Source organism: Sorex fumeus, unplaced genomic scaffold (genome assembly GCF_029834395.1).
Source record: "Sorex fumeus unplaced genomic scaffold, SorFum_2.1 ptg000061l, whole genome shotgun sequence".
Lineage (NCBI taxonomy): Eukaryota > Metazoa > Chordata > Mammalia > Eulipotyphla > Soricidae > Sorex > Sorex fumeus.
Window position 1 is genome coordinate 29,026,737 of NW_026606118.1, and position 24,740 is coordinate 29,051,476.

Consider the following 24,740-nt stretch of genomic DNA (forward strand, 5'->3'; position numbering starts at 1 on the left):
ATAGAATTCTGCTTTGGTTTCACTGGTCAGAAGTGAGCACACATTCCTTTCAGAGAAGCATCAAAACATAACAGATTCTTCACACTGTTTATTTATTAAAACAAAATCATAGAAAGAGAAATGAGCAGATACTACGTAGGCAAACAGCAGTTGCTGTATGTCACATGTGTGGTTCTAGTTTATACTTTCCATGACAGTGTTGCAGTTTCCTCTTAGTTAAATCATGAAACATTTGTAATTTTTTATGAAAACAGTGATATTCACTTAATTTCCATAGTTATATATGTAAATTTATCATAATATTCCTTAAAATAACTAAAAAGAGGTTTTTCACATATACCTACAGTATATTTTAGAAATGTGAAATTTATCAATTTTTATTTGGGCTGGAGCGATAGCACAGCGGTAGGGTGTTCGCCTTACAAGCGGCCAACATGGCCGACCCGAGTTCGATTCCTCCGCCCCTCTTGGAGAGCCCGGCAAGCTACTGAGAGTAGAGAGTATCTCGCCCGCACGGCAGAGCCTGGCAAGCTCCCCATGACGTATTCGATATGCCAGACACAGTAACAACAAAGTCTCCAATGGAGACGTTACTGGGCCCGCTCAAGTAAATCGACGATCAACGGGAGGGCCTTTACCTTTACCTTTACCTTATTTGGAGGCCATACCTGACTGTGGCCCACGCTTACTCCTGGCTCTGTACTTAGGAATCACTCTTTGGAGTGCTCAGCAACCATATGCAGTGCTGGGGATTGAGCTGGGGTCCTCCATATGCAAGACAAGTACTTTAATCCCTGTGCTATCTCTATAGTCCCAGAACTATGAGACTTAAAGGGATCGTCACTATCATATTGTTAGACCTGAGCTTATTCATTTTTAGCAACATCCCTTTCCTTGGAATTTTGCACTTGGAATTTGACAGCATTTTAAAATCACCATTGCAGTTTGTTTATTCACTTGTCATTGTGTGCACAAAAAGCACACCAGTACCAACAGAGGTCCTGTTCTGTAACCACCAATTTGTCATTATATAGATTGTTTGAAAACACTTGTGTGACAAGCCCTTCTTTTGAACAGGTGCAGGTCATCTTCTTGTTGCCTATATGAAAAGATTCCAGTTTATGACATTATTGTGAGTTAAGTCACAAAGACAGTTCCATCTATATACCCTGGAGAGGTTTAGATATTCTTTTTAAAAATACAAGTATTGCAAAGGATAATTAAAAGGTAGCAGGATGAGTGTAAATAATATATAATCCTACATGCAGTGACATTACCATCTGTAATGAGAAAGCAACAAAACTGTTTCTTCTGTATTTCCTTTACATTCTTAAAACATTCAATTAGAGAACCAGGGTAGCTGTGAGAGGGAGGCTGTGGATTTTAAAGTACATTCTCATTGTCTGTTCCAACTAGTTGTTAAATCTCAGATATGCTTTCATCTCTAATATTTACACACCTCTGAACTGTTTGTTTAAATTAGTTATTCTCCGTATAACTACTGGCAAGCACTCTGCTTGCTGTGCTATCTCTCCAACCCTAATTCTTATGCAGTGTTCAGGCATGATTCCTGGCAGGGCTTAAGGGACTGTATGTGGTTCCTTGGATTGAACCAAGATTGGCCACACGCAAGGCAAGTAACTTAACCCTGTACTCTCCAGCCCAATATTTAAACATTTGATTAATTAGCACTTGGTTAAAAGGATAATGTTCCCAGGATTCTTATATTTAAGCATTGATGATTTATTTTCAGTGGAATTCAGGAGGCAGAAGCCCTTTCATTTGTCAGAAGACTGAATTGATCCCTTTAGATTATTTGGTTATCTTGATCTACTAGATTTTTAAAATAGGGCCTGTAATTACCATTAACTTACATCTTGCATATCAAGAGCAGTCTTGCAGTAGTGTTTTTAGAGTGTGTTAAAACCCATGGGAAAGGTAATAATTTGCCATTGTCTTTATAATTGATAGTCATTACCAAGGTATCTTTCTGGTAACACTCACTCTATACTGATATTTTTTCATATTATCTCATTCAAGTAATTATCAAAATGATGTTATTAACTTAATAGATATTCTAGTAATGAATTCTGCTTAAAACATACCTTTATTGTTCCTAGAGAAGTTTTGAAAATAAATTTGTGTAAAAGATCTGAAAAAAGAATCTTTTTTTTTGTTGGCAGTTTCTGAGCGATATTTCACAGATTATAAAAGTTTTTAAATTAGATGAGTTTGAATTTTTGTAAGTTTCTAATTATTCTAATTTTATTTTTAAGCTTATTCTTGAAATAAATCCATAAAAACAGTACAGTCAATTCTCATCAATTCTAACTTTTATTATGGGCATTCAAAAATAACCGTTCTGCTTCTATCAATTTGTCATTATAAGAGCTAAGCAATTTTTGCATATAGGACTGAAGCAAGTTATGAGGTATCAGGTTTATATTCATTGTCTTAGAAGTGCCTTTAACACTTGCAACTTTTACTATACAACAGAAAAAAATTAGGAAATAACTTTGACTTTCTGTTTATCATTGCCAAGACAAACCACCATAGTTAACTTATAATTATGCTAAAGCCTCAATGGATTCAGGGAGTCTTATAGTACTTTACATAATCATCAAAAGTGTTCTGTCATTTCAGAAATGAAAAATAATTTTATTATATAATTTGATGAAGCAACATATACCACGTGTTTGATTTTGAATTCTCATTAAAGCTGATCTTCCACAGTGGAGTCTAACTTAGGGTTGGGCTTTTTTTTTCCCCCAAAAAAACATGATATAGTAGACTTGGTTGACACAGTAACAGGATTTTTAGATGAGTCTCAAGGGGATGAAATATAAATGAGTTTGATTTTCATTGAAAAGTTGATGGAGCTCAGGCTGGGAGCTAGTTCAAATAGGTAGAGCACATGGATGGCATATACAAGGCCCTAAGTTTGGTCCCCACCTACACATGACTCCTGAGCACCACTAGGTAGCTCTTGAACCCCATACTGATAGGGTATTTACAGAACATAGTCCTGGTCCAGAGTGATCACTTCCCCCATCATTGTAGTGGTCTCTTCCCTGACTTATCCCACCATCTCACTGCCCTACCCCAACAGTGGTGAGTCTCTTAAAAAGAACCAGTTCTGCACTTAGATTCTGTTGCTTTGGGACATTAGTTATTCCTCTACTATGTTTATATCCTGCGTATGAGTGAGATTATGCTGTGTTTGTCCCTCTTCCTCTGACTCATTTTCATTTGGGATGATACTTTCCAGGTCCACCCATGTATCAGCAAATTGCATGACTTCATTTTTCCATATGGCCGAGTAGTATTCTATTATGTATATGTATAATCGCCTCTTTATTTTTTTTATTTATTTATTTTTAATATAAGAATATTGCTATTTATTCAGCCTATTGATTGAATTGGGCATGAACTCCACCTTACTTTTTTTTTCTTTTTTTATAAATTTATGTGACTGTGAGAATGACTGTGAGAGCAGGTACAAAGCTTTCGGGTATAAGTCTCAGTCATACAATGATGAAACACCTGTGCCTTCACCAGTACCCATTTCACCACCAAAAACCCCAATATAACACCCATCTCATACCCTCCCCCTACCTGTGGGGCAGATGATTTCCACATTACTCTCTCTCTACTTTGATTACATTCAATATTTTGACACCAGACCCACCATTATTATTTGGAATTTTACCCCAACACTCAGATCTGCCAAAAAGGCAACTGTAGACAATTTGTTTTCTGTTGCTGGTTGTGAATAACATATGATGTCGCGTGGCCGCAATAGTGGTTATATGGTTTTGGAATTTTGAAATTTTAATACTTAAATCTGGAGCGATTTCTGCCAAAACTTGCTGGGTTGCAGGATACATTTCTGAGTCTCTGGGATCATGGCTATTAAGCAGCTTGATCAGGGTCCATTAAGCAGCTTGATCAGCTTAATCAGAGAGGCCATTCGTGGGTGGGACTCGGGGTTTCATTGGAGTGGGGAGGAAAGGACCAGCACCACTCCCATCCTGTGAGGCCCCATGTGACTCATCACTGCGGGCCCAAACCTGACTGTCCAATGGCCTCTGGAGGATGGCAGCCACCGGGCCTCCAAGAGGGAACAGGCAGAGGGACAGCACCCTTTACCCCCTGGGGTGGCCCAATGCTGGTAACCTACTGTGGGGACCAGATGCATTTCTGCCAAAAGCCGCTGGGTTCTGAGATTTTTTTCTGAGTCTCTGGGATCATGGCCGTTAAGCAGCTTGATCAGGAGCAAGGGAGGCCTTGCCTCCAATTATACAGCTGAGCCGGAGGTGGTTTGTGGGTGTGTCTCCCACATGCCTAACTTTTGGCCGTTTACTTTCTTGGTAAACTTTGCCCCAAGTTGTTGGGGTCTGACCAAAGGCACAGCAGCAATTTTGGGGTATCTAGAAGTCTGAAGGCACCATCAGGTTGCTGATGCACTCGCTTCACAGGTACAGATTGACCTGCTTGTGCCACCATACCCCCACCATCTCAGTCATCTGTTCTTGGGCACTTGAATTCTTTCCAAATTTTGATTTTCACTATGTGAAGATGACATGACACTATATTTAGAAAATCCTAAAGACTCTACATAAAAGTTCCTAGAAACAATATATTTGTATAGTAATGTGGAAGCTTACAGAATTAATATGCGAAGGTCCATGGTTTTCTATATACAAATAACAAAAAAGAAGAAAAAGATTTTTTTTTAATTCTGTGTTTTTCACTATTTGCATATTGGCATGATACTATTATTTAGAAAACTCTAATGTCTATAAAAACAACCTCCTAGAAACAGTATATTGGTATAATAAAGTGGAAGGCTATAAAATGACACAAAAGTTCATAACTTTCCTATATGCAAATAATGAAATAGAAGAGAGGGATTTAAAAAAAATCAAACAAAAAACACATTTACAGTTGTTCTTCAGAAAATCAAATAACAAGGAATCATCTTAACTAAACAGATAAATTATTTTTTTCAGGGTCTGAATTTGATTCCTAACTCTGAATACTATTCTGAGCACCAAACTTATAGTAGTACCTGAGTCCTGCTCCCACCAGAAAGCTATTTTCAATATTTGATCTCTAGGATGAAAGCCTCATGAATAGTTGTTATCTTACGAGGCCAATGGAAAACTCTGGTAATATGGACAGTTGCTGTGTGAATGTTATCCACTTTATTGGATTCAAATGTTATCTGTGTCACATACAAACGTTGATACCCTAGAAAAATTAGTTATCTTCCCTGTGGATCAGTTTCTTCATCTGTACATTGGGTATATTAATATCTTTTCATGAGGCTATTGTGAAAAATGAGTTAATGTGTAGAACATGGTTAGAACAGTGCATGGTACATTTTTGTTTCAGACTTGCCACAACTTCGACTTCTTAAAACTTACATTTAGATAAAGATCTCTATGAGATGATCACTATTTTGTATATAGGCATAAATTCAGTTTTATTATTTGTACCACTTAAAGTTATGGGCTGGAGCGATAGCACAGCGGTAGGGTGTTTGCCTTGCATGCGACTGACCGAGGCCAACTAAGCGAACCTGGCAAGCTACTGAGAGTATCTCACCTGCATGGCAAAGCCTGGCAAGCTACTCGTGATGTATTTGATATGCCAAACACAGTAACAACAAGTCTCACAATGAAGACCCTACTGGGCTGGCTCTAGCAAATCCATGAACAATGGGAGGACAGTGCTATAGTGTTGTGCTACTTAAAGTTATAGATTAACATTTGGATACATAACTCACCAACACTTACCTTTTAGATATTCCCAGCCTCTACATGAAGAAATAGCGTTGCATAAGCATCTGAAGCACAAAAATATTGTCCAGTATCTGGGCTCTTTCAGTGAAAATGGTTTCATTAAAATCTTCATGGAACAGGTTCCAGGAGGTAAGATATATTCTTCTTTTAAAAGTATAAATTTCTGGGGCTGGAGCGATAGCACAGCGGGTAGGGCATTTGCCTTGCTCGCAGCCAACATGGCCGACCCAGGTTCGATTCCCAGCATCCCATATGGTCCCCCGAGCACTGCCAGGAGTAATTCCTGAGTGCATGAGCCAGGAGTAACCCCTGAGCATTGCCGGGTGTGACCCAAAAAGAAAAAAAAAAGTATAAATTTCTACTAGGTGGAGGATGCTCGGCCCAAATCCGAGTAGGCTTGGAGATCTCAGCCCTGGAACCCCGCGTGACTTTTTTCTCCACCTAGATCCTCCAAATTCCAGTAGGTGGGGGTCACACCCACCAACTGGCCCCCTGGCGCCGTGTAATCCCATCAGCGGCCAAGACTCAGAGACTATAAAAATCAGTTCCTGGAATAGAACAGTGCAGTCTCCTGCCCCCGTGCCTGACTGTCCTCGCTCGCCGGGACCCCTTGGAGGGGAGCGGGTTGAGCTTTCCTCCCCGCCCCAACCAGGGCTCCGGCAGCCAAAGACCTCCAGGACCAGCCACCACCATGCTGAGACCATTCTCCACACACATGAAGGTACTGGCAGAGGGACAAAGTCACGCGGGTTCCAGGGCTGAGATCTCCAAGCCTACTAGGATTGGGGCTGAGCTTCTTCCACCCAGATCCTCCAAATTCCAGTAGGCGGGGGTCACACCCACCAGTTGGCCCCCTGGCGCCGTGTAATCCCATCAATGGCCAAGACTCAGAGACTATATAAACCAGCTCCCGGGTGACATCTTATTATGACATCTTATTATCTCATTCCTACTTTGGACAAATTGGCAGGCTACCGAATGTAGCCTGCCCACACGGCAGAGTCTGGCAAACTCCCCGTGGCGTAGCCGATATGCCAAATACCAGTAACAATGATGGGTCTCATTCTCCTAAAGAGCCTTGAATATAATCTCAGGGCTAGGATGAAGGAGACGTTACTTGGGCCTGCTCGAGGCAATCGACGAATAACAGGATGATTTGTGATTGTGATAAATTTCTACGGCCTTAAAGAAACATAAACCTGAATGGAACTTATGGTTTACAGGTCTTAATTTATTTAAGTGAAAAATCATGCATATAATACCAAATACCAGTTAACTTGAAGTTTATTGAAGAAAATAGATATAAAACATTTTATAATTTTCAAAAAAGTTAAAATTATTTCCCTTATCCATTTGACTTTTTTTAGCAAGCCAAATTATCAGATTAACATTAGATTAACAGGAAAACAAAACTAATGGAATAGTGTAAATATCTACATAGGTGAAAGATTCTGAAGACAATTAGGCAAATTGGGGATGTGCATGCCATTGTGGACTAAGAGGGGGTGAGGTGAGAGGCAACTGGAACTTACAGTAGAAGGCAGCTGACTCTCTGGAATATGAAAGATCTGAGAGTTCCCTATCTGGCAAACAAATGTTTTCTGGGCCATGTAGAAAACAGTGGGACAAAGAGAAGTTTCATCAAACAGATTTTGTTGTATTTCTTCTTATCTACCACAGATTGGACTGTGCTTATCTATGGTGTAAATTCTTTTTTTTAGGAAAAATCCTCTATTTAAATTCTTTTAAGCACTTAAGTGGACAGTCATTGCCTCTTCCTGTGAGTCTTGTGGGTCTTAATTACCTGTGGGGTAAAATAGTCCAGAATGTCATATTTTAGATTCACATTTTCTACTCTCCTATGATAACAGTCATCCTGTCTTAGATTGAGGTTAGCCAGTGAGGTTAGCCAATAACTATATTTGATAATGATCTTCAGAACAGGCACACTTTTCTGTTCATATTGAGGCCATGAGTCTAATGCACCTTCTGTGCCTCTATGAATATCTAATAAATGTTACCTAAACTTAACACTGCATAGTGACTATTGCTTTACAAATTCACTTGGAAATTTTATCTGTTTCTCCTGACAGGAAGTCTTTCTGCTCTTCTTCGTTCCAAATGGGGCCCACTAAAAGACAATGAGCAAACCATTGGCTTTTATACAAAACAAATACTGGAAGGATTAAAATACCTTCATGACAATCAGATAGTTCACCGGGATATAAAGGTAGGATCACTAATGTTCGTTTTCCATAATTTCTTAGTGATAGCTTTATGTGTAATGAATATTAATTTAAAACGATGGATAAATCTTAGAAATAACTGGAGTAGGGGCTGTAACAATAATACAACATGTAGGGTATAGGATAGCATCGGTTTGCCCTTCCTCCCCTTGAGTTTGTTGATTGCTTCCCCAACCTGTCAGTTACCTTTGCCTCCTGATCAGACTCTGTTGACTCATAAATATTTTGTCTTCTCCTTAATGTCCTTTGCATGGTTAGTTACTTCAGAGCAATTACTTTTTGTATGGACAGGAAGACAGTTAAAAAGACAAGCTGTTGTAACTTGGGAGTTAATTGACTCCAGATAATACCTAAGCCTCAGTTGCCTTTACTTCCTAGATCCCCAAAATCGGGGTCCCAACGAGGAACTGGATGGACCCAGGGCAAGCTGTGAGCTACCCTGGCATCGAAATGGGCCAGGCCAAAATGCCATAATACTTAACTATAAGTTAAGAGTATGGTCATGGACAAATCCTATCATGATCTAAAAAGTAATGATTAGATTCAGACCCTGCTAGTGTTAGAAATGATTAATCCAGCCTGAGCACTGAAGTCTGAGTCTGTGGCAAGATGTCCCCAGGAGAGTCACTGTACAAGCCTAACGTGTCTATTAATGTGTCCATACAGAATAGCAAATATTAGGAAGTAGAATTAAGATGTTAATTAAATTGCTGGTCTAAGGAGAGGAGAAACACACCTTCAGTGCTGTTTTGCCCTCATGGGCTGCAGGTGGTCAGGAAGGCTTGAAAAACATGTTGATTGTGCTTGGGAGGGGCGGGGACATGTGGCTTTTGGAGGTGTGGTTAGGGAAGAGGTGGTTGTGGCAGCCAGAGTGAGGGGCGGGGAGAGAGAAAGAGATTGCTGCAAAGGGAGGTAGAGACAGAGTTGGGGAGAGTGTTGTGGCCAGAATGGGAGAGAGTTGTGGAGAGAGTTTGGGAGAGATGAGAGATGGAATAAACAGCAACTGATCACCAACCAGCTTGACCCTCATTCCTCCTTCATCTGCCCATGGTAAACGTCCTCCCGGTGTGGAAGTGGTTTGAGAGTACGAAGGAGGACGACAAGAGAGACCTGCCCAGAGAGCCCACGAACATCCGTTAACATGTGATTACTCCTAGCAACACCCTAATGAAGGAGTTTACACAGCTCCTGTAAGGAGTTTACATAGTAGGGCATTTGCCTTGCACACAACTGACCTGGGTTCAAACCCCAGCATTCCATATGTCCCATATGGTCTCCTGAACACTGCCAGGTGTAATTCCTGAGTGCAGAGCCTGCAGTAACCCCTGAGCATTGCCAGGAGTAAACCAAAGGCACCCCTGCCAAAAAAAAAAGGAGTAGAAATAGCAGAAGTATCTCACTCTACTGAATGTTTTTGATACCTCTTCTACTCAATGGAATAACTCCTTAAATAAGTTTAGTTAGCAGAGGCTGAGTTTCTGTTCATACCTGTCACTGGGTTGGTTTTTTTTTTTTTTTTGCCTGTTAGCACAGTGAAACAAAGGTGAACAGGGCATTTTCCATATTTTTGAGGAGTTTACAACTGGTGCATCTTTGTCTCCTAACAAATTTGTACTAACAAATTTGGATTGAATCCATTGACTGATAAGAATTTTTTTTTAAAAAAGAACTATAAAAAACCCTCTTTTTTAACTCACAAAATTTATTAGATTCCATTTAAAAGGAGAAAATTCAGAAGTAATAAATTTATGGCAAATACTTGGTTATTGAAATTATATTACTATCACTACTCTAAAGTCAATCAGGATGTTTATTTATTCGTGCTGTTCCTAATTTTAATTTTTCAGGGAAAGAAGTAAAATAAGATAATGAAAAGTCACTAGGAAGTTAATGAATATCATAGTTAAGCTTATCATAGACATATACATAGACCCCCACTATTTGTAAGCCATAATAATTAATCTATAATCAAAAACCATGCTTGACCTTGTGACCTGAGTGGCAAATTGTGATATGATAATCTGTAAGCACAATGTATCCAGAATTTACTGACATTATTAATGAAGCATGTGGAATCAGTTTCCTTGTTTGTTGAAAGGATGCCGTTTCTCATTGGACTTGCTGAAAAGATGCCGTTTCTCATTGGCCTTGCAAGCCAACGAGAAACAGTATTGGAAAAAAGATAACATGGTTTTTATTAAAATTCTTTGTTCCTTAGGGTGACAATGTATTGATTAACACTTACAGTGGTGTTCTCAAGATCTCAGACTTCGGCACATCAAAGAGACTCGCTGGCATAAATCCATGTACTGAAACTTTTACAGGTATGTTTTCCGAAATGATGACACAGATCTTAGGTAATTAAAGAAGTAATTACTGTGTTTGAGCACAGTGTGAGAAATAAATTTATTCTCTGTTCTCACAAACATTAATGATGGTCATTTTTAATGTTCACAGAAAAATGTTACACAGAATTTGATCTGGTCCTTTTCATTGTGTATTATATGATTTTCTCAGTCTTCTACTTAATGTTCTTGCAAATTTTTTTAACTTAATTTTTCTTTTTACTTCTCTCCTGGTTGTCTTACAACTGCTGTAACCCTAACAAGCCTTTCTCCTTTGTGTGTGTGTGGGACGGGGTGGGGGAGGGCACACTGGACAGTTCTCAAAGCTTACTCCTGACTGCACTGAGATTCACTCCTGGCAGCCGTGGGGGACAATATGGGGTGCTGGGAATCAAACCCAGGTAACATAGCCAGCTATGTACAAGGCAAATGCCCTACCCTCTCCCTCTGTACTATTGCTCTGACCTTCAAGATTTAGCCCTTTTTTTAAAAAAGCATTTCTTAAGTGAATCCTCTCAATGATTCTTACTCATACCTTAATCACTTCCCATTTGGCCTATGCTTTTGTTCTTTCCTAATCTGTTTACTCCCTGTGGTCAATTCCCAATACACAACATATATATGTATTCAATTCAGAAAGAGGAAGTGACTCACCAACTCAGAAAATAGGGTGGAGAAAGCTCTTGTCTGAGAATTAAGCAATCTAGCCACTGCATAGCTTCTAAGGTATGCTGCGAGAATGATGCCAAGTCCTGGGAGAGTGAAGCCAAAGTGACTTCCAAAATAGTAACAAAAGCCAAGAAGACAAAGCTCCAAGACTAGCCTGTAGTAAAATAGAGGATGACTAGAACTTCAATCTAGTCTCGATTCCAAATTCTTAACACACCTGTGGTTATCGTCGATTGTTCATCCATTGCCTCGAGCAGGCCCCAGTAACGTCTCCTTTGTCCTAGCCCTGAGATTTTAAAAAGTGCCATATTCAATGCTCTTTCAGGGTTAGGAGAATGAGACCCGTCATTGTTACTGGTATTTGGCATATTGGGTACGCCACGGGGAGTTTGCCAGACTCTGCCGTGTGGGCAGTTTACATTCGGTAGTGTGTCGGGTATCATGAAGAGTTAAGTTATCATGAAGAGTTAAGTTCCCACATTCATTATCAGAGAGGAGAGAGATTTTGTTAAGTGGGGGAAACATACTCCTGAGTATAACATAGAGAATAAGAGCCAGATGTCCCCCTTTCTGAATCCTGTGAGGTACCTTTATTTTATAGATAAGGAAACAGAGGGAAAGGAGACTACAGCCAGAAATCACAGCAATCTGGATATGATAAAATTCAGATTTTTCAGCTGCTCTTCACTTTGACCTTTTGCCCTAGTCCATCTTTCTCTCCATCTAAAGTGCCTGCCTTGGCTACCTGGGAGGGGGAAAGAAGAGAAAGAAAAAAAGTTCTGTTTCCTCAGAACTTTAGTCAGCAACTCCTCTGACTCAGTTCCTACTCTCAAAGAACTGGTACTTTAGGATACAGAATTTAACATATTGTGAATGTTTTGTTTTACTTTGCACAAAAGCAATTCAAACCTTTTGGCAAATGTAAGTTTTTATGTTTCTCTTGTGGTGGTCTCTCGCCTTGGCAAGAGACATTTTGTTTTTTCTTCTTCTCTTTTATTTAGGCACCATGATTTACAATACTGTTAATCATAGAGTTTCAGAGCTGGAGAGCTAGTGTAGGGGTAAAGGCGCTTACCTTATGTGCAGCTCACCCTTCTTCCATTGCTGACATTGCATACGGTCCCCCAAGCACCGCCAGATTAAACCCTGAGTACCACCCAACCCCTTCCCCGCATACAAATAATAAGAGTTTCAGGAATACAATGCACCAACAGCAGAGATGTTCTAGACTTAATACGTTATGAGGGGAAATCCCTCCTCTCAGATTTGTTATTTGGTGAATATTAATTTCATATCTTCTGCTAATCTTGAAAACATTTTTCTTTTATAATCTTCCAAAAAGAATTGCAGTAGACTGTTCCCCTTGAGCCCATTGCTTGTACTCTTTGCAAAGGCTTCTTGTGAGGGTGACACCTGTGCTGGATGTGCCCTGGTCTGACTGGCCATGATCCTAAGGATCCCAGTATGCAAACCTCTTGGCATTACCTTGGCACCAACTAAGTCATGAGTTCTTAGCCTCTCGTTGGCTAAGTTTAAGGACCTTGATCTCTTTCCTCTTGGTATTTTTCTGAGAACAAAGTAGCAGGAACTACCATTTATGGGGTACTTACTGTATATGTGATTGTGTAAAGGGCTTTACATAAGTTACACATTGAAATTCTATGGTGATCATAGACCTTAGATCATGCACCATTTTCCCAGTTTATGGTGAGGAAATTAAGGTTCAAAGAGGTTAACTAACACGATCACAAAGCCAGTAAGGAAGCTGTGATTCTAACTAGACTCAACACGCCAAATGGAATTAACTTTCTGCTTCCCAAACCTGTTCCACCCACACTCTTCCTTGTCTCTGTGGATGACCCCCCTAGACTTAGTTATTCGCGGCATCTCTCTTTTTCCACATTCCAGTTCAATCTATCAAAGAAACCTTTGATTCTGCCTTCAAAACATGCCCCTACTAGACCTATTTTTCACTGCTTCCACTGCCATCACCCCTCTCACCTATTTGACATCCCTGCTTCCTCTCACCCCCTACTCTATTTTCTATCCCACAGCAGAGGGATCCCTTTAAGTCATAAACAATCCAGTGTCTTTCAGAGAAGCCAGTGACGTTTTTTTGTCATTCAGGATAAATAGTCCTTTCAGTGGTGAGTGAGGCTCTTATCCAAGACAGTCTCTATATTTTCATCCCCATTTCCCTTGCTCACTCACTTTACAGAAGTAGAGACCTTTCTGCATTTCCGTCATTACCCCAGGCAGGGTCTTCTGCAAGCGCTTGATTCATGCTGCTTTCTCCTAGTTCTGCTCTTGCCTCTCAGCTCTGTGTATGGCCATATCCCTTTCCTCCTGCAAGCCTTCACACTGGTGTCCTCTCAGTGAGGCCTGCTGGGACTACCTTATTAACATGTCTCTGGGCTTTCCTCTCTTCCCACTCTTTTTTTTTTGTTCTTTCCTTCCTTTTTCTCATAAGTCTCTAACAACATATTATGTACTTACCATGCTTATGGTTTTATTGTATCTCTTACCAAAATATTAAAATCCATGAAGCCAAGGTTATCTATCTTTCTTTATTGCTCTAATCTAAATTTTTTATAACAGTGCTTGAGCCATAGTAGACTCTTAATAGAGTAACACGGTACTTAACATGTCCTGTTTTAGCCATTGACAAGCAACATGTTCATTGGTGTTCTCAGTAGTCTGTCCTATGTAGTCTCGGTATGGAGCAGGCTACATCAAATTTGTGTAAGTACTCTGTAACATTCACACAAAGTTGCTCAATGATTTCTCAGAATGTATCCTGTTATATCTAATTGTAGATCTGCTTAATGAATGACATTCAAATGTAAATTTCAAACTATTGGAAGGTATAACCTCCCTAAGTTATTACAACAGCAAAGGAATTTGAAAATAACTTTGAAAGACAGACTTACTAGGTTTGGGCATTGAAGATAATACTGATACTTGTTTTCCTTAGGCTATTAGTATGATTGGCTTGCATCTTTATTATCTGACTACATAAATATCTTTCTATAAAATATTCTTGGGTTACATATTTTTGGTGTGGGGAGGAGCAGACATAAATATGATTAAATCTGATTTTTAAAATCTTCTGGCATGGGGTTAGAGTGGTAAGTACAGTGGGTAAGGCATTTGCCTTAACACATGATCGACCTAGGTTTGATCCCATATGGTCCCCCAAGCACCGCTAGAAGTAATTCCTGAGAGCAGGGCCAGGAATAACCCCTGAATATGGCCAGGAGTGATCCAAAAGCCAAAAAAAAAAAAAAACCCAAGCTTCTGGCAGATGCTCTCTGTGAGTTAATTGGATGCAAATGGTAGATAGCATACTTAAAATATTATCTGAATAATTAAAATATTATGTAATTTATTAAGGTATTACTTTAATTCTAATTTTTAATCCCACTAGTTATCAGTGATAATTCTTACTCAGATAGTAATTACAGACTAAATTAATCCATTTTAACTTACAAACAAAAAGACTCCAACAAATAAATTTTTAAAATTTTTTTTTGCTTAATTTATGCCATAACAGAATTTGTGGGAAGCTATAAATGAAGAGAAGTCTTAAAATTTTTGGCCAAGTAGAACTATTTCTTTTAATAGTGTAGCCATTTTAAACTGAGATCAGAAATGTACATTATATGTGAACTTCAATTTGAGCTACTGCCCTGTAAGGATGAGGTCTTAAGAGTAAAAAAATAAAATAAATAAAATAGCAGAATAAAAGATGACAGTACTTAAGAAAAAAAATACAGTTTTGTGTATTTTTGTGAATAGTTTTTTTCATCACCTATAATGGTGAATTTCATAGAAATAGTTTAGAGGAATTTTGTTTAGCAGTTTTTACCAGTAAGTTATGCATGAAACATAAAAGGTTGTCTATATCAAAATTTCTATCACTTTAGTTATGAGTAAGAAAATACTTAACTAGCTCTTTGGGAAAACTCCTCAAGACTTGAAATCATTCAACATGGCATCTTGGATGGATTCCTGTTTGCTGATTATATCAGCAGTGAAGGATCACTATAATCTACTCCTGTTCATACTCTGACTCATTGCTGCTGGGCTTTGGGAAATAAGTCCAGGGGTATTAGAGACTTCCTGTTTGGGTCAATGAGATAAATGCAGTTGAAAGTTTATCTAGGGTTTACCAGACCAGAATTAGAACCAAGAATTCCTGATTCCATATTTAATGTGTTTTCCATTATACCATACCCTTCATCTCTGATACCAAGTGACAAATAAATCTCATGCCTTTTTAAAAATAATATTCTTCACTACGTGGTAACTGTCTAATGGTTCACATTTAATGGTTCACAACCTGTTAAGCCTGATATTCCATGGACTAGAGGCACATAACAGAAACTTGATTTATTTTAATACAGAATGAAGTATAACAAAAATTATTGACATTTTTAATATTGTCATTAAGACTCTTCCAGCCTTTATGATGAATAATGAAAACTAAAGAATTAGGAATTCAGTTTGAGAATTAATAAACAAAGCTCTAAGGAAATGGATGAGTGACCTATGTTTTTCCAGGAAATTAAAAGGTAAAGGTAAAGGCCCTCCCGTTGATCGTCGATTTGCTCGAGCGGGCCCAGTAACGTCTCCATTGGAGACTTTGTTGTTACTGTGTCTGGCATATCGAATACTCTCGGTAGCTTGCCGGGCTCTCCAAGAGGGGCGGAGGAATCGAACTCGGGTCGGCCATGTTGGCCGCTTGTAAGGCGAACGCCCTACCCGTTGTGCTATCGCTCCAGGAAATTATGGTATAATATATGATAGGCAGGTATATATTAGGAGTCTTCATGTATTTGAAAAACTGATCATGGAAAATGTGTTGATGCATTTTCTATTATTCTCAAAGACTAATTTTTAGAATTTTCTACGTGGTTTCAGTGAAATGATGCCTTAATAATATTCTGCTATTTGAAAAATAAGAAAGTATCATTAATGACCTGGTGATATTAGTAAGTCATTTGGGAGTCGCTAACCAAAATCTATTATAGGTGACTGGTCAAAAGAGCATTATAAAACAGCTATTTCTGGGGCCAGAGAGATAGTCCAGTGGTTAGGGTATTAATTTTCACACAACCTACCTGTTTGGTCCACAGCATCCCATATGATCCCTTGGGCATCTCCAGGGGTGATCTCTGAACACAGAGTCAGGAGTAGGGCCTAATCATTGCCAAGTGTGACCCAAAACCCAAAATTTAAAAAATTAAGACAAAACAAAAACCAAAACAGGTGTTTCTAGTTTTATCAGCAGTGGAGAAAACTGAAGATCAAAAACAGAAGAGATGTTAATATCTGAATCTTTCATTTACAGTTTTAATTTTAAAAATTATACTATTTTGGAGCCACACCTAGCAGTGACCTGGGGCTACTCCTAGCTCTATACTTTGGTAATTTCTGGTGGTGCTCAGGAGACCATGCAGTACTGGGGATCAAACCCAGGCCTCTTGCGTGCAAAGCATGTGTTCAGTTCATTGAATTATCTTCCCAGCCCTGAATCACATTTTTCAAGTTGTTGAGAAATTGGAACTGTTATTAAATAGTCATCTGTTTTCTCTTTTTAAAGTAACAATGTTTAAATTATTTACAGGTACCCTTCAATATATGGCACCAGAAATAATAGATAAAGGACCAAGAGGCTATGGGAAACCAGCGGACATTTGGTCTTTGGGCTGCACGATCATTGAAATGGCCACAGGGAAACCACCCTTTTACGAACTGGGAGAACCACAAGCAGCTATGTTCAAGGTCACATTTCATATGTCTTAAATGTTTCCAATCACAATAAAGAGACCTTTTCACTGCTACATGCAAGCTTTTCATAGTGCATGCCAGATTTTTGTAAGCAAAGCCCAGTAAACATGCTTAGACAGCACATTGATGTTCAAGAATACTCACACCCCTTAGAATCAGTGCCTCGGTCTCACACTGAGGATGTCTTTGCCTCAGTTTTATTAGCCATAAAGTAAGATCCAGTGTCTCTTCCTCTCCATAAACTTTTCTTAGTGCAGTATAAGTTAATGTTGCTATATGGAACATCCTTTAAACAATATATGAAACAGTCTGAAAATCTTCAAGAAAGCAGTTCTTTTCCATATAGTAATAAATTAAGGCAATACATTTTTTTTTACTTTTCACTGATAATAGTTTGCAGATTTAAAAGTTATGTATTGCTATTTTAATACATCAATTGTATACTCTTAACTACTTTTCTAGCATGTTAATTTGCCTGTTAGTAATACTTTTGGGAAGTGAGAAGCAGTTACACCTCCTAATATAGGAGTGCCTGATATGGAAATAGCCTGAGAGAGCCCAGGGGACATAGATCTGCAATATAAAGTCTCTGTGGTTCTCCCTGCCCCAGTGCCAAAAAAGGAAAGTTTAAAATGACAACAAGAAGGCTCCTAGGTGTCATTTTCCAAGTCAGATGGACAGTTTTTGGTCCTTTCTCTGCTGCCAAATGTGTAGCTAGCAAGTATTTATGAATGTATGCTTTTGATATGTAATAAGCCTTTGACTTTTGCACAATCTTGGTTTAAACCTGAATATAATCAGATGGGTACTGCTGATAGAGAAATCACTATCATCAAATTGAAAGAGCAATGAGAACTGCTAAAAGACACATATTTTTTCTTTTTTTTTGGGGGGGAGGGTCACACCTGGCAATGCACAGGTGTCACTCCTGGCTCTGTACTCAGGAATTACTCCTGGCGGTGCTCAGGGAACCATATGGGATGCTGGGAATCGAACCTGGGTTGGCTGCGTGCAAGGCAAATGCCCTACCTGCTGCACTATCACTCCAGCCCCAAGACACATTTTTCTTGACTTGAATGGGTATCTTTCTCTTCTTAGCCACTCTTCAGGTTTGTAGCAAATCCAAACTTCACTCTGAAATGTTGCACTGTTGCTCATCCAGGCAGTGATTATTATGCAAAGGACTCTAGATGAGACAGCATAGACTCACACACTCATTTATCCTCTTTGAATCTATGCCCAACATAATCAAACTATTTCATGATTTTGAGTCAACTACTTAACCTCCTTAAACCTCTTTCCTCATCTTTTTCTGAGTATAAAAATAGTATAGGGACAGAAGATGTAGAATAGCAGGAAAGGTGTTTGTCTTGCATGTGCTAACCCAGGTTTAGTCTCCAGCAAACTATCTGGTCCCTCAATTCCCCCCAGGAGTGGTATCTGGGTGCAGTCCTTCTAGGAGTGATCTCAGAGAGCAGATTCAGGAGTAAGCCCAAAACAGTCAGTTGTGACCAGAAAACAAAATAATAAAGAAAGCTTATACCTAATATTAAATATTTTGAGAAGTATGATATATGTTCAAAGCTCTTACAACAGTGACATGTGGTAAAGATTCCATAATTATTTATTATAGACTATTAAAATGTATGTAATTTGATTATTACATAAATTTTGCAACAAATTTATGTAAATATAGTAAAAATATTAGAAAGTTTGTATACCAAATACATGAATAAATTGTTGACAAATTAGAATGGAGGGTTGGAGAGATAGTACAGTGGGTATGGCATTTCTTGCCTTGCATGCAGCCAACCCAGATTAGGTCCTCAGCATCCTATATGAACCCCTAAGCACCACCAGTCCTGAGTGCAGAGCCAGGAATAACCCCTGAGCATTGCTGGGTGTGGTTCAAAAACAAAGATTAAAAAAAAAAAGAAAAAGTTATTAGAATGGTAGCAATGGCAAGAAAAATCTGATTTTTATAGGAATACAATTCAATTTAGCACTGTAGCACTGTCCTCCCATTGTTCATTGATTAGCTCGAGCAGACCCAGTAATGTTTCCATTGTGAGACTTGTTGTTACTGTGTTTGGCATATCGAATACGTCATGAGTAGCTTGCCAGGCTTTGCCGTGCGGGTAAGATACTCTCGGTAGCTTGCCAGGCTCTCCAAGAGGGGTAGAGGAATCAAACCCAGGTCAACCAGCTTGGCCACATGCAAGGCAAACGCCCTACCTGTTGTAAGTGTTTTTAAATTTCTCTATCAATGTTGATTTGAGATTAGGAAAATATTCATAAATTATGACACTGGGGAAGGAACAAAAGCTTTAAGCCAAACTAATTTGGGTTCAGATTCTAGATCTGTCTTTCTATAATCATATCACCTCATTCCTCTTAGCCTTAGTTCTTCATAGAGACAATATTTAATCCATTGGGTTGTTGGGAGGATTCAGTGGAAAAATCAAGACACAACTCTTAACCCACAGTTATATTAGTAAACTAATGGTACCAACTAAAAATATCTCCTTTTTGAAGTATGCTCATGTGCTAAAGCATTGAGAACTGAATTATTACTTCATAGTTCTGTTCTGTCTCTTAAGCAAATTATTTTGTCTATATATTGATCAAGTTATATAGCACTCTGGAAGCTTCCTATAACTTATGGAATTACATTCTGTTTCACTTCAGCAAAAACCATGAGTCTGCATATTACAGAGTCTTACTCTTCTGGACTCATGTACACAGTTTGCTCTGCTCATGCAATGATATAGTTATTCAAAAGTCACTTTGTACTCTGTCTTAGGTGGGGATGTTTAAAGTCCACCCAGAGATCCCAGAGTCCATGTCAGCAGAAGCCAAGGCGTTCATATTAAAATGTTTTGAACCAGACCCTGACAAAAGAGCCTGTGCTAATGACTTACTTATTGATGAATTCTTAAAAGTCTCAAGCAAAAAGAAAAAGACACAACCTAAGCTTTCAGGTATGTGATTGTACTGAAAAGAATATGGATCAGAGTCACTGAATCCTAAGCTTTTAAAATTAGAAATTTTTCCAAAGGAAGATAATCTGTTTACTGATATTCAGTATAAATATTATCAAAGTGTTCTTAGATATTTAGTTTCACTACCAGAAACTGTGTCACAAATCTGAATTTCACAAATATTAGGGCTCAGTGCATAATAATCTTTAATCATATGGCTGGTCAGTGGCTAATATTTTAGCATATGTAGTTTTAGAATTTCTGACAGAAAAGTTAAATTATAGAAGTGGTGATATACAACTTTTTAGAGCTGAAACTAAATTACCACTAATGGGATTAAGCTCAAGAGTTTAACAGTACAAATTCTCGAGCCTTCTAGACATTATGTCTTTTAATATTAAGTGACCCATAGAGAATATCTTTTTGAATGATTAACATCCCATGAATAAAGAGGATTCCAGTTATAAAAAATAACACTATTAGAATATAATTTTTATGTAATCATTTATCTTGACTCTTTAAAATTTATAAAGTAAAATCAATAAAATGGTGTATTTGTTTAGCCTTTTGGTGTTTAGATGGGCAGATTGAATATTTGGAAAGGAAATTGATCCATTGAAGCATTCACTTTTTGTTGATTTCTCAGTTTAACAACAAACCCAATATGTGCTTATGTTGCTGTTTTCTTCCCACAGTTCTTTCAGCTGGATCAAATGGTGAGTTTATTTTTATTTTGCCCATTGAACTGAAGCCTGGTATACCATGTGATACGCTCTAGATTTTTCCATCAGATTTCTTTATTCTTGGTTCCTGACTTCCATGTAAGCCTCTGGTACCAAAAGATATAGTAGTAACAACCCTGACTATGCTAAATTTCTTCAAAAACTTTTGTCTTCTATGTGACAGGCTTAAATTGTTCTCCCCCCAATTCAGGATTGTAGCTATATTTTTGAAATCTTGCATTTGACTGTGGCCCCTGTTTTCTTATCTAGCAGTCCACTGAACACCTAATAGATTCCTGTGCAAAATATCAATGCCAGATACTTTCCTGTGTCTTCTTTGGGATTAATGTTCACTCTGGTTTTAATTGTCAGGAGTAATTGTGACTTTTGCTTATTACTGGTGAACTTTATAATTATAAAGGTACATTTGAGGTAGAGCTGCTCTAGGAAAATAAACTGTTGCATTTCAAAAAATATTCAAGAAATTAACTTGGTTTTGGAGTTTTCCTAGGTTTAATGTTTCTTGAAAGCTTACTAATAATTCTCCCACGTGGACCAGGGGGGCAGGGGCAGGCAATTTTATGTTCCTCAGGAAACCCCAAAAAGCCAGCCATCTGAGTAGAGATCTGTTGTTGGGGCTTCTTGATCAAAACCTCTTCGGGTTTTTTTTTCTTCACTTCTAAGAGTCAGAGAAAGCTTAGAGGGAGAAAAGCCTCCTTGCCTTTCTCCTTTTAAAACAAGCAGCCTGTACTCTGGCAAGCAGTCATTCCATTTTCCTGAAGTAATCCCTTGAGTTCTCCTCAGTTTTCTGACCAGCCTGCTTTTTTCTGTCATAAAAGGGGCACTGATGTGAGGGTCACCTAGAAGTCAGTTCTGACCTTGGCAGAGCCACATTCTAAGTAAGTGCTCAGCAACCAGTTGATGATCTCATCTAGCCTTCTCTGCTGGTAACAGTTACCTACTTCACAGATTTCCTTCTCAAAACGAAATAAAAACATAACTGAAAAAGCCTGAACCCATGCCCAGAAGCTCAGTCCATGTTGATTTTATCTCTTCTACGAGGTTGGTTTTTGTTGCAGGAAATAAATTCCCCTCATATGCACATTTGAATTGTGGAACTCACTGTACGGCCTTAGCAGGATAGGAGAGAGATAATGAGCCAACAGTTCTGCCCACAGATCTTCTGTAGAAACCTGTGCCTTAGGACGAACAGGAGATGGAAGTGCCAGTCTGCTGAATTATGCGTCAGCTGCATTTGCTACAGGATTCTCCTCCTCCATCTTCTGGCTAATTTGAGAGCATTTTTGGACTCTGCTCTGGTTTTAGCATCTAAATCACATAAGATACAATAGAATCATAATATTTGATAGTCAGAACTAAGAGGAGAAGTATTGGAATCAGAAATAGGTTCACTTGTTAACCAAATTGACCTTAAATATGGTTTACCTCTGACATCTCATATGCTCATTAGGTTTGGTTAGACAAATGTTTTCTCAACCTTGTTCTAATCATGGCCTCATTTTGACCTTGCTTCCTTACTATACCCAACCCCAATTATTGGTTGGTTCCCTAATCTCGTACCCTTTTTTCCCATTTATGCAATTTATGCAATTTTCACCTGTGGCCCCCTTGGACATAATGGGAGCCATATTAAGCCATGACTGAAAAATGCTGGGTTAAACTACCTGCTTAGAATGGAGGTGGGGGGGTGGGGGGGGAGGAAATATTGTAAAGATTAGATTGGTCATATGGTGAGATAGTACTTCATAAGGTGGTTGTTTTATTTCTTGTTGATAGTCTCCTCTTTTTAAAAAATTCATTTTAATTGTGAAAATAGTTTCAAGGATCCAATAGGATGGATTGTGACGAATAAGGGTAAACATGAGTTAAATATATAGAGTAGGACAGGGAGCCAGGTGCAGTTTGTCCATTGGCCCACAGTGCTACCAGGACAGATACTAAATTTTAATTTTTGTTGTATTTAAGCATTCATTTAAATCACCACACGTGGTTAGTAACTATGATATTTCACAATGCAGTTACTGGTGGTTCATTTTGTGAGTTGTGTCAAGATTATTTATTTTATGGCATTCATTCAGTAACATTTATTAACCTCCTAGTCCATGTTTAGCACTGAGAATATAGAAGTGACTCAGACAGACACAGATCTACTTTCACAAAACACTTGGAATATTTCTTTGAAATTAAAATTTCTGGGTCTGGGGAGACTAGCTCAAGTTTTATAGCACATGTGTTGCATTTGCAGAACCACAAGTTTCTATCCTAGCACTGCATGGGTCTCTCAAACACTAATTGATGTGACCCGATGACCTTCTTGAACTCCAACAAACTTAAGCACCAAACTTATAGGCCCATACCACTGGTCTGAGCATTTCTTGGCCTGGTCCTAGTTTGTCCCAACCCCCAGGAGTTCTGTCTGTGTGTAGTTCATATACTTAAAAGGCAGAGAGGGGGGTGGGTTCCCTGGCACAGCCCCTTGACCACTAGAGGTCGCTGGGCCCAGTGGCGTGCCCCAGATCCCAACTTCTTTGGCTGTTCTTCGTTGGGGAAACCTCACATTTTCAGAGAATAACATAAATTAACTAGTCTTGTTATTGCTGGAAGCTGATGGCTTGGGACATGGGAAGCAGACATCTTTGGGTGTCCGCAACACTTCAACCTTGCCTCTGCGTTAAGGCATCAAGGACAGTACTCCAGCAACTTCTTCCTAGTCATAAATATCCCCTCCCTCTCTCCACTACCTGTTTGTTGGTGCACATAGGCACATTCCTTTAGCCTCTACTTAACCTTACTTTTCCTAATACACTTTGTCATATAACTCTGTGTCTATGGCCAGGTAGGTGACTTCATTCCAGTCATGCTGTGTGTACAAATCAAGAGAGCATCCATTGCTCTCAATCAGGGAATCATCTTCACTTCCCCAAGGTCTCCTAGCTACAGAATGGCTACACTGGCTTTTCTTAGAATCTAGAGCTACAACCTGGAATTTGTATTTTAGTCAGCCTGGATAACTTTCATACTCATACAGTGTTAGGATCATTATTTGAGATTTGAGTAATTGTCGACCATAGGTAAGTTAAATTTTTGACTCTGTTGTGCCTGGGCTTTTTCTCTAGATGGTCATGGATTGTGAGGAATCTTGAAGGTCCCCAGATCTCATGTATTGCTATGATGAACTGAGGGAATTTTAAAATTCTCACCTTCCCACAACAAGAATATATACCCAGTTCCCTGAAGTTAGAGCCACTTCCTTGCCCTACATATTTCCTATTAGCAATCTGAATCCCGTAGAGTGGCCACTTACCTTCTTCTCAGTCTATCCCTTTGTAAATCCATCTCATACAGAATTTTGCACTTCACTTTCACTCTTCCTAGAGCCCTTAAAATGGAGCAATGAGAATGACCTCCTCAGAGGCATTCATCCTTTGAGCAGCTCATCCAGGCTCATTTACACTTCACCATCAGTCTCAGAGCAGAGAGCAGCTCCTTGGTAGTTGATAAGACATTAGTTTCGTGACTTCCAGGGATTGGGAATCCTGCCAAACTGTCCTCTTGCATTATATAAAGCTCCAAGCCCTCATGTATCTGAGCTTAGTCTCAAGAGAATTGTGTCTCTGTGCTACCCAGAAACTGTCATCATGCTCCTCTGGAAATGATTAAGATTTGATGCTCTTCCCAGAAAGATGCCACATTTCCAGACTTCCTAGGAAGTCTCCTATAACCTGAGAAGCTAGAAACATCAGGAATGTATTTGAATATATTTCCACCACAGAAATATAAACTTAGCTTCCTTAGCACCTAAGTTTTCTTTGTATCCTTTCTCTTTTTTTACTCTGGAGAAAGTATCCATTTTCATAGAGAAGTTCAACCACTTGCTTGGTTTCTAGATCTCGTACTCCCTTGTCTTTTTCAACTTCAGCGTCTCCAGGTATTCTCCATATGCAGACACATGTTCTTATATTTTTGTTTGATGTGAGGTAATCTTTCCCTCTGATGCTACCTATTGCCTCAATAGCTAATTCCCGCCCCATCCCCCAGCTTTTATTCTCCTCATTACAGCTTCAGTTCTTGAACCACAGTATCACCAGTCTCAGAGTAGATAGCAGTACCTTGGTAGTTCTTCTCCACCTATTCTACACCTCTTTATTCCACCAAT

The 24,740-nt window shown here is 38.9% G+C and overlaps 1 protein-coding gene across 2 annotated transcripts in view; it reads left to right on the plus strand.

Annotated features, from left to right (window-relative positions):
* The window catches only part of MAP3K5 (mitogen-activated protein kinase kinase kinase 5), a 295,163-nt gene that overhangs the window by 234,841 nt on the left and 35,582 nt on the right, over positions 1-24,740 (plus strand). Inside the window, exons 15-20 of one of the 2 annotated variants that reach the window (XM_056126083.1) lie at positions 5,809-5,936; positions 7,901-8,037; positions 10,272-10,377; positions 16,697-16,854; positions 19,664-19,841; positions 20,537-20,556. In XM_056126083.1, the coding sequence (XP_055982058.1) occupies positions 5,809-5,936; positions 7,901-8,037; positions 10,272-10,377; positions 16,697-16,854; positions 19,664-19,841; positions 20,537-20,556 (727 nt within the window). Of the gene's footprint in view, positions 1-5,808; positions 5,937-7,900; positions 8,038-10,271; positions 10,378-16,696; positions 16,855-19,663; positions 19,842-20,536; positions 20,558-24,740 lie in introns of both variants that reach the window. The other variant, XM_056126084.1, reaches the window with a different exon arrangement.